The 9942-nt window shown below is 44.6% G+C and overlaps 1 protein-coding gene across 4 annotated transcripts in view; it reads right to left on the bottom strand.

The window, feature by feature from the left end:
* Nucleotides 1-289: 289 nt before the first annotated feature.
* LOC133390171 (ADP-ribosylation factor GTPase-activating protein 2-like) overlaps nucleotides 290-9942 on the bottom strand; it is a 22717-nt gene continuing 13064 nt past the window's right edge. Inside the window, exons 8-17 of one of the 4 annotated variants that reach the window (XM_061638181.1) lie at nucleotides 9834-9878; nucleotides 9131-9183; nucleotides 8072-8208; nucleotides 7590-7721; nucleotides 6640-6768; nucleotides 6420-6551; nucleotides 4534-4660; nucleotides 4325-4415; nucleotides 3885-4003; nucleotides 290-2238 (exon numbers count right to left, since the gene is read on the bottom strand). In XM_061638181.1, the coding sequence (XP_061494165.1) occupies nucleotides 2218-2238; nucleotides 3885-4003; nucleotides 4325-4415; nucleotides 4534-4660; nucleotides 6420-6551; nucleotides 6640-6768; nucleotides 7590-7721; nucleotides 8072-8208; nucleotides 9131-9183; nucleotides 9834-9878 (986 nt within the window). In that variant the 3' untranslated portion in view covers nucleotides 290-2217. Of the gene's footprint in view, nucleotides 2239-3119; nucleotides 3282-3884; nucleotides 4004-4324; nucleotides 4416-4533; nucleotides 4661-6419; nucleotides 6552-6639; nucleotides 6769-7589; nucleotides 7722-8071; nucleotides 8209-9130; nucleotides 9184-9833; nucleotides 9879-9942 lie in introns of those variants that run through there. The other 3 variants (XM_061638178.1, XM_061638182.1, XM_061638180.1) reach the window with 3 other exon arrangements.

Here is a 9942-nt window from a genome sequence, read left to right as displayed (position 1 = left end):
TACACCATTGTAATTATGGGGAAAATGTTTCAAAACCCAGTGTATTAATAGATCAGAATGTATTTCTGATCAGCTCCAGGTTTTCATGATGAAAAACAAACACAAACTGATAAACCCTGAAGGCTGTTTTTCACACCACAGAATGTGTCCTCTTCACTCCGCAACTCATCCTTCAGTCTGTAACTTCCATTCCTAGCCCAGGGTATAGAAAAGAGAGTAGTTGCTGCCTGCCCAAGTGTCCCAAGGGCCCCATGTGTTACATCTGAATAATAAAAAAAAGTCACAGAAGTGGAACACACACAGGTCTTGGATTTTATTCACTTTGGGGGAGGGGAGAGACTCCATATCACTCCCTTTTGGACCCCCACACAGCAGAGGCCCAACCTTGGCCACGCAAAGCTCATTAATATGACCATCAACTCAAAATACACAGACATCCCAAGAAGAGCAGCCTCTTCCAGTCTCAGTGTCAAGAGCGCACTGGGCCAAACCAAAGCTCTGCAACCTCTTGGCCTTGGAAAGGAGCAAGTGCTTTAAGACAAATTTGCAATAATCAAAGTTAAACATCAGTGCATTTTCAGAACCCAGGGAGCAAAAAAAAAGAGAGAGAGAGAGAGAGAAGGGGAGCAGACCCAAGGAGCTAATGGGAAGCAGTCAGTCCATGCAGCCATTTACTTTCTTGGGGAAGCGTGCAAGAAAGCAGATCAATTGCACTAATGAATACGCAAATATGGAAATAGGCAAGATGTTGCTTTGTCGTTAAGTGGGTCCTCAAACTACCCTGGCAAACCTCGACTCCTCCTTGCAGAGGTGTCTTATTGAAATCTAAGCCATTACTCCAGTGTACTCATAATAGTTACTCTCTCAATGAAGAGGATATCGAAGGACTTGCCACCTGAGAGAATATACTGTAGGTTTGATACAGGCTTCCAGATAAACCCACAGCTGCAGCAGCAGCAATTGTCATGCAAAGCAAGTGTAATATGGTTACAACAGCAAGCACCGTTTCACAGGAATTTAGCTTCCCACTGTATTTTCTTCTTCCAAGAACATAGACCATCTCCATGGCTGGGGAGAAAAGGCATGCAGATGCAGCAGGGTGCCTTTGTGACAGGATACCTTCTACTGTCCTGGGCATAAGAGCAGCATTGTATGATGGAACAGAACACTTTTATCAGCTCCATTTCCTCATCTACCGACAGATTCTGTAACAGAAATCATTTGGGCTAGAAGGAGCAAAGGGATAGCCGTGAAGCTTGGAGAGGAGGAAGATGCCTTCCTAAAATCTGCTTCCCTTCCCCTATCTACAGCAGACAGAAGGGCCATGACATTCAGGTGGCTCTCTCAGTGTAACCCAGGGGAAGGGAGGGCAGCAATTGCAGTGGTTGCAGAAGCAGGAGCAGAGCCAATGGACTGAGTGGTTGCTGTGTTACCAGTTTCCTTAAAGTTCTGAAGGGAAATGAAGAGAGTACCAATGAGGCAAGGCAGCAGGTTCTAGGAAACAGCAAGCCCAATAACATCCTCTTCACTCCCCACTAAAGAAGCTCTTCTCCCATCTACTGCATGAAGCCATGGTTTGGGATGGGAAGTAGGAAGTAAGAAAGGTTTATTTTCCACCTGCCCGCTGTACTTGCAAAATACTGCAAGTAGCTTGTGCAAACCCAAGCATCCTTTCACCCTTTGCTGCTTGCGCCACTGCTCTCAAATAGGGATGTTATACCACACTGGTTCAACAGAGGGACAGTAAGAATTACCTTGAGCAGAAATGGGAATTTCCCTCTGTTCTAAAAGACAGCCTAGGCCCCAAGGATTCACCACTACTATACCATTTACTGCAATTTCCCCCAGAAGAAGATTAAACACCGCTGCCTGCTCCCCCAATACTTCATCTGCCAATAGCAGTCAGGGGCTGGGGTAAGCAGAAGCAGCAGTACCACAATGGCCAATCTGCAACCCTGTCTCAGGGAACAGCAGCAGGGGGATGTTCTCTGGAAGGGCCCAGGTTCCATTAGCTGCATGTTGCGGTTTTGAAGAAACACTCATTTCTAATACAAAATAATGTCCAGAGAGGTTCTGAGCAAGTGCCAGGCATGTCCATTTCTCCTTTCCTCAAGCAGCTCCCAGCCATGCTCAGCTAAAAAGTAATCCTGCAAAGTTTTTCCAGGTGGACTCAAGGTGCAAGTGGTCTTTCAATGATGGCCACAGTCTCCTGAATCATCAATATGAGCCATAGCGATCCTGGGGTGGGGTGGGGTGGGGGTGGGGGGCAGACAAAGGCAACAGAAATGACAAAAGATTTCCATTTGAATATAGAAGCCATCACAAAACTGAATAAATTAAACACCATGCCAAGGATCAGGTATGAAGAAAGCAAGCCCATCCTGCATAAGGCTCTGAATAAGGGCCTTATGAACTATGTAAAAGGACACTTCCATTGGTAGAGAATTCTGTGTTGCCATCTCAAATCATGCAACACCTCCAATGTAAATGTAAGCAAGCAGCTGCTGTCAGCCAGAACACAAGAGGGGATGAGAATTGGCTGTAGCCCCATTACATCATTAGACAAAGATAGCTTCCTGCAGCTAAGCGCACATGCTTAGGGAAACAACCCAAGTGTGTAAGCAGGGGAACTGAAGACTAAGCCTGAGGATTGTCCACATGGTGTTAAGTGTCAGCAGGGCTGCATCTGGGTTCCAGTTCACATTCAAGGCTGCATGTGTGCAAGGACAAGCATATGAGTGTGCTGTCCGGAGCCTTGCCTGAGCTGCATGCAAAAAACATCTTGAAACTCTCAACCTGATTTATGAGCAGAAAAATAGGAATCGGGGGAGCATTTCAATGAATTTCTTCAGATGAAGAAATGCTTGCAACCATTGCTTGGGGGGTGGGGCTCAACATCAGTGGTAGGAGCACAGCTTTTTTGCTTTGCCAGTAGCTTCACCACCATTTGCATCCTCCAGAATGCCCCAGATACAGTGTTCTGGGGGGTGGGATTGCGTCCACCACAAAAAAAATTACAGTGGAGAAAATTTGGCAAGAAGTCAACTTATAAGGAGGTGAGAGGGAAAAATTATCAGAAAAGTGTATTCTGAGAAATTACAGCTCTAATCTAGACTACTTACATACAGGAGCTGTACATGAACAGACCTGTACAGTTCTGGAGAAACACCCAAACAATCTGCAATTACGATAGAAACTTGGTAATATCTTGTTCACTGATGAGCAGAGTTTTTTTTTTTACAAAGGATCCTTAATTTGAGACATTTTGTCTCTTTTTTTTCCTGGTGGCAAAGTGAAGAGAGAAGAGCTGAGCGAGGGGCTTCAGTAAACCAAGCCCAGAAGTCTAGTTCCAGTTGCTCCTCTGCCAGCCTGCCCACCCACCCACAGAGCCCAAGCTTTCTCACAATCAGGGTAAACGTTTCAGTCTGAACTAACAGTGTGTAAACAAATATCCAGCAGCAGCCACGCTTAGCCAACCCCTTTGCCCCAACCATTTCCTACTTGATTTTGTTCTGTCATCATACTGGCTGCTAGGACGTGTGCTACTATTTCAATCTTAACTTCTGTTCTAAAACTACAAATTCTAAACACCAGTTATTTTATGTAAATTATTGTCTAACTGGATCCAAGTAAAATTTTGAGAATTTAAATTTAGCATACATAGTGCCATAATTCATTTCTTCTAGTGGACTGACCAGTTAGTTGTTTTAGAAGCGTTGTGAGCTTTTGACCCCTACATGAGTTTGAACAAAACAAAATCCACAGACATAAAGTACTGCGTCCAGCATTGTCACCTTGGCTGTCAGAGGCTGCACACTGAAGAGGGCACTTAAAACCTCTTACCATGACTAAACAGTAAGCACACCATTTCCCCCAAATCTCACCTGAAGGGAGTTCATCACACCATTGGCCAGAACAGCCATCTTGCCAGCAACAGACTTCACCCCTTGCTTGAACTGGGCAATATCAGCAGCAGGCAGTACATTTCCAATTGATACAACACCTACAGAAAAGCAAAACTTACGGCATGAGACAAAGACCATCCCATCAGACAACTCTAACATATGAGGAAGTCTTATGAAAGGGGACCCACTTGCAGAGATCCTAGGTTGGGAAATCACCCATGAGATCCTGTAACTCAAAGTCGGATACACAATTTGCTTAGTACTCTGTATGAAGCTGTCCCCAATATGCAACTGCTGGCCACCTACAACCCATCCCTTTGTGACTCAGTGGTGTTAAGGGCCACACCAGTCTCTTTGTGACATCCCCTGGGATGCTGCTCCAGAATAAAATCCATCCCTCAAGTTGTTGGCTGACATACCGGAGTTCACCGTCTCAGGCTCTCCAAAAAGGTCAGCAGAACTGATGGCACTGCTGCCAGAGAGCTGCTGGAGTCGGGATCTGGCCTCATACTGAAAATAGAAAATAAAATATGATCAGATACAGGAAGAAGAAGCTGGTGGTTGTCAAAGTATTGCCAATGCTGGCCAGAAAGATAGCTTGAAGGCTAAGAAGTCACACAGCACTTACCTCAGCATCAGCTTCCCGCCCAAAGAACATGTCAGACGAGATGGCTTTGGCCCCTGCAAACTTCTGCCGAGCTTCATTGGACTCTGCTACTGATATCTTGCTCTCTGTCTCTCTTCTGTTGGTGGGTCTGAGCAGAAGAGAAGAGAAAGCACTCAAACCTTTGCATTCACTGTAATAGCGACTCACATAGCCACAACCCAATGCAAAGGTATTCCAGTCATGTCGAGAAGGTAGAACCCCATCCATTAAGCTCCAAGTTAGTTTGATGTCATGCACCCCCTCAGCTAAGAGCTAGGCCATATGCTGGATTGGACTGCATGCCACACTAGTTTAAAAAAACTGTGCTTTAATGTGAATAAGCAATGTGTTGTGTTGCACACTGCTAAACAGTTCCTGGGGCACTCCTCTTTTGTTCCTGCCATGCCACAGTCAAAACAAGGCAAAGTCTGGTTTCTTGCGTTATCCGAACCCAGGTTTGTAATTTGTTTTCCATAACAAACCACGAGTATGTAAGCCAAGAACAAACCTTGGTTACAGCTTGTTTGGCGAGAAATAAACCTCAAGTCACGTTTCAGAGTTTCCACCGAACGGCAGCAGCAGGACGAAGGGAGGAGTGCAGTGAGGACTTTTCAGCAGCATGTTTCAGCACACTGCGTGTTCACATTAAACCACAGGCTGAGTGTACTTTTAAAAAACTATGGTTTATGCAATGTGCAAACCAGGCCACTATTTTCTGCAATTAAAACAAAGACACACCTCTCCACTCTCATCAGTAAGAGGCTCACTCAAGCCACTGCAATTTCTCAGTCCAAGGATTGGTCTGACTCATATTGATATTTATTTAGATTAATAATAATAACACTATTTATATCCCACTTTTCCTCCAAAGAGCTCAAGGCCACTGTGATGCGTCCTTCCCTGGCTCTCCCTGTCAGGTTCCTACCTGCGCGTGGCTACTGCCTGTCACTAGGCACCACCAGGGACTCCACCAGTCCGGACCGCTCTCTCTTATGGTTTCTCTCCCTGCTCTAGCACAGATCTCAACAGATCCCCCTGCTAGGCAACTACCAGTAACGTCCGAATACTAGTATTCCCAGAGACTCTGAATACTGGTATTGTTATTCTCTTCACCGCTGCCACCATTTGTTACAGTTCCCCTTCAGCCTTGGTCATTACCTTACCCTCCCTTCTGGTCTGTGAAATCCCAGCCAAGGATCAGGCCTTTGGTAAACCAAATTAAGTATTTATTACAGATAACAAAGCTAACAAGATTAACAAGATTTCTTCTTAAGGCACATAAGCATATGGTTTTACTCAATACTAATCCGAACTCCACCTCCCTCCTTCTCCACTCTCTCCTGGTGAAACACTCTCTCCAACCCCACCAAGCAACCCACTCAGTTGTCTTCTCCCCCCCAGATTCCACTCTCTCTCTTCCTTTTATACATTCAGCCATTTTAAACACTCAGCCAATCATCTCGCATTCTACTGCCCATTCACTCCCCCTTTTTCACTCCACTTACCATGTATCTTCTAAACAACCAACACTTACCATATATACATTAATATAGGAACATCACAGCCACATACATGGTCCCCCCCCCAATTTTATCCTGTAGCTTAGGCTGAGCGAATGATTGGCCAAAAGTCACCCACTAAGCTTCATGGGTAAGGGGGCATTTGAACCCAAGTCTCCCAAGTTTTAGTCCATGAGACCACACTATTATGCCCTTCTGAAATTGCCTAGTGCTCTGTGCAAAATGCCTTGGGAAAGCCTAAGAGGCTTTGCTTCTAGGCACTGGTTAAACAGCAAACTACATGTCCCTAAACCCCTTCTTCAAGAAATTCCTTCCTAACCCTAAAGAGGACTCCACTGATCACTTAACCTATCACCAATGGGTCGGATACTGGAGATAGTGATGTCTGTCTCCTCTTCTCCTTTGTCAATCCCCCAGGTATTGTCTGTTTCCCACTGCGAGCCAAAAGCATCTCCAAGAGAGAAGGGATTATCTTTATATCTAGGAAAGAAATAAAGAAGGGAATTTATCCAAACCAAGTAAAGAAAAGTTGGACAAGACAAAAGGTCACTGCAAATCTTAGTCTTACTTGGGTGGTCCGGATGTGAAATTTCCAGTATCTTCAAACAGATCCAGCTGGGACCGAGAGGATTTTGCAGTCATGGGTGTTTCTTGTTCTATCACTTGCATCTCAGAAAGGACAGAATGCGAGATGGAACTAGTAAAAAAAACCCATCAAGATAAAGCCATGGCAGAGCTCCCAAATTTATCTCACCCATCTTCCTTAAAGGAGCTCAAGGTGGCATACATACAGTTCTCCAAGTAGTCTTATGTTCTGGCACTAACCAGCCCCACTTGGTTTCAGAAAGGCTGCTATATAATTTCCTTCAAATTAAGACCTGGGCTAGCCAGCTTGTACAGATCATGACAAAAGGAGGTGCGAAATGTATATACTGTACAGTGCATTTTAAAGTGCATAAGAAACAATGAGGGCACCAGAACACTGTAACATGTTCTAAAGATTTGAATCTTCATAATACATCTGATCAGATTCTACAGGATGTAGGCAGAAGAGCTTCAGTTCACCCTCCTCTTAAAAGTGCTAAGATGCAGAAAAAGATGCCACAAACGGCTAAGGATCTGAAGGACATAAGCAGTCTTCTGACTGGGACAAAAGTAAATTACAGTCTCTGAACAAGATGTTCAGGATTCACAAGCCACTCCAAAAAGAGTGAACTCCTGGACTCACCTCATCACTGTTGGTTTCTTGAACCACAATATTCATGCCTAATGAGACAGAAATCTCTAACAAAGGACAGACTGTTTATTGTTTCCTAATTTATATATTTGTGCACACCATATTTCTCCAGTGGTGTGGCTGTTGGTGTTGGTGTTTTGGTTTCCACATACAACTGGTGCCTTAGTTTGTGTTGTTACTGAGACAGCAGCAACACATCCTCCAAGTGACCTTGGGGCAGACATCACACTAACATGTACCCACTCCGCACAAACTCCTTGTTCTTCAGGCACAGCAAGTACCTTCTGGACACCAAGCCCATGCCCAGCCTCTCAGCCTGTTCACGCTTCTTCCCTTCCAGATTCTGAAGTTTTTTCTCCTCCTTCTTCCGATCAATCTGCAACTCTTGGTAGGCCAATCTCATTGAGGCAACTCTGAGAGACAGCAACATATACATCAGCAGCTGAGTCCAAGTCAACACACCCCATGTTACATACAGCCTTCCCAAATATCTCATAATTCTGAATATAAAAGGTTAGAAAGAAATTAGGAAACTAATAAACAGGACAATATCATGAGCTATACAGAGGCAGGAAATGGGAATTTACTTACTCACAAAAGCCCATGCCTGGTTACTGCAACACATGTTTAGTCCTGATTTCTTTATATGCCAATTACTAGTACTTCACTATTACATGCTATGAGGGGAAGCTTGTCTCAGTAACTGTGTGTGTAAACATATACAGATCTTAACTTGAGATTGCTGCAAGCAGGCCTCACTCACATGGACTCCTCAGCTTGCTTCCTGCACTCTGCAGCCTGCTGCTTCCTCATCTTTTCAGCCACCTGGGCCTGCTGTTCAATTTCAGTGAAACTCTGGCTGCTCACTTTTTGAGCTCCAAGACCCTTTTTGGCTCCCAGCTGGAAGAAACAGAAGCAGAATAAGGGTTCCAAGAAAAGCCAGGATCACAAAAATACACGTGAGCCACTACATCTGTAAAACCAAAGGATTAATTACTACGGACTACATGAGGGAAATAAAGAGATTCAATGAACAAATATGGACATTTGTTTTTCTTGTTCATTCAGGACTAATTGAGAGGTCCCACTAAGACCTGTGAGGGAAGAGATGAACCAGGGGATGGGGGACCTTTTTGGCCCACAAGGCAGATCTTTATCTGACCCACCCCAAGGGCCAACTTTGACAGGTGGGCAGGACAAACCCACCTGTGAATTACATAATGTCATATGATTGAAACCTGGGCTGTCCTGCCCATCTGTCAAAGTCCCTTGTGCAGCTGGCTGTTGGATGCTTGGAAATTGTAGAGCAAGGGGCTTTGCCAGCTCTATGCTTGCCAGTGCCGAGCATATCACTGGCAAAGCAGCTTTCTGCATCTTCCCCATTAACTGCACAGCCAATCCAGCCATTTCTATACCTGGCCCACACCTGATGTCACATATGACCCCCTGAGATAAAACAAATGCTCATTGCTTTACAAGCTTTCTTATGAATTTACCAAGCACACAATCCCCCCCTCAACAGCTTCTCAAGCTCATTCTGTATTTTTCATATGCACAGTATTTGGTTGTGGGCATGCCAAATGAAATGGAATCCAGACAAGAATTAGACAGATCACTGGCAGACTTGCTTCCCACAAATAGCATACAGAGGGAATAAGAATGTGAGATTTATTAGAGAAAATCCTAATTAGATCCTCAAGGAAAAGAGCAAGGGCATTTGCCAGGTGGGAATGGACTGGGGAGCTATTCTTCACCAGAAGGGGGAAACAAAAAAGGTAGATATATGTAGTAAGTGAGACAAAGTTCCTCTCAGTAGACATACCCCTTTCTTTGTGGCACCTGGCTTCTTCTTTCCAATAATGGAAGGTTTGATTTCTGCAACAAGAAAAAATTATGAGTAAGCAGGCATGAAAGATGGCAACAAATAAGCTGCTGTTAGTATTTTATAGCACAAAGGCAGCTAGGCCAAATATGCCAGATGCATGGTTAATACACCCAACAGTCCTGGCAGCAGCATACAGAAATCCAAAGCCAAGATGACAGGCCACACCATGCAATTTCAGAGTGACAGCTTTGTGGTCCTCCTTCCCAAGATGAAAAAGCAGCATCAAATCACACCAAAGAAGTGGTGCTTCAAAGAATACAAATTGAAAAAGGAGACTGCAACTGCCCATTCACTGCAGTAAAAAAAAAACCCTCATAGGGCACCTGTTGGACAAAGACTTCAAATTTGCCTTTGGAAAGAGCTCCAGCAGTAACAAAGCATCACTGTAAGGTTGAAGCTGCATTCTCTAGGAGATTGCTCAGTAATTCCAAAGCAGCAAGCCGCTTAAGTGCCTCCTTGCGACTGGAGCTATGGCTGTCCAGCTGGCGGACTGCAGAGATGCCAGAAAGCGAGATGTATCTTCAACTTGGAATAATACTTGGGAGTGTACATGACAGATAACCACTGGGCTTAAGGCAGAACCACAGAAACAGAAGTCAAAGGCACCACAAGTAGCCAGTATAGGCTCTTAGCCAGTTACCTCTGGCAGGAGCAGCCCCTTGCTGAGACAGACACATGGATGCGTCTGAAGGAGAAAAAGACATGCACATATTGGAAATTAAAAAGGTATGTTCTAGGTATAGTCTGGG

Source organism: Rhineura floridana, chromosome 8, assembly GCF_030035675.1.
Source record: "Rhineura floridana isolate rRhiFlo1 chromosome 8, rRhiFlo1.hap2, whole genome shotgun sequence".
Taxonomy (NCBI): Eukaryota; Metazoa; Chordata; class Lepidosauria; order Squamata; family Rhineuridae; genus Rhineura; species Rhineura floridana.
This window is presented reverse-complemented; position numbering and strand designations above follow the sequence as displayed.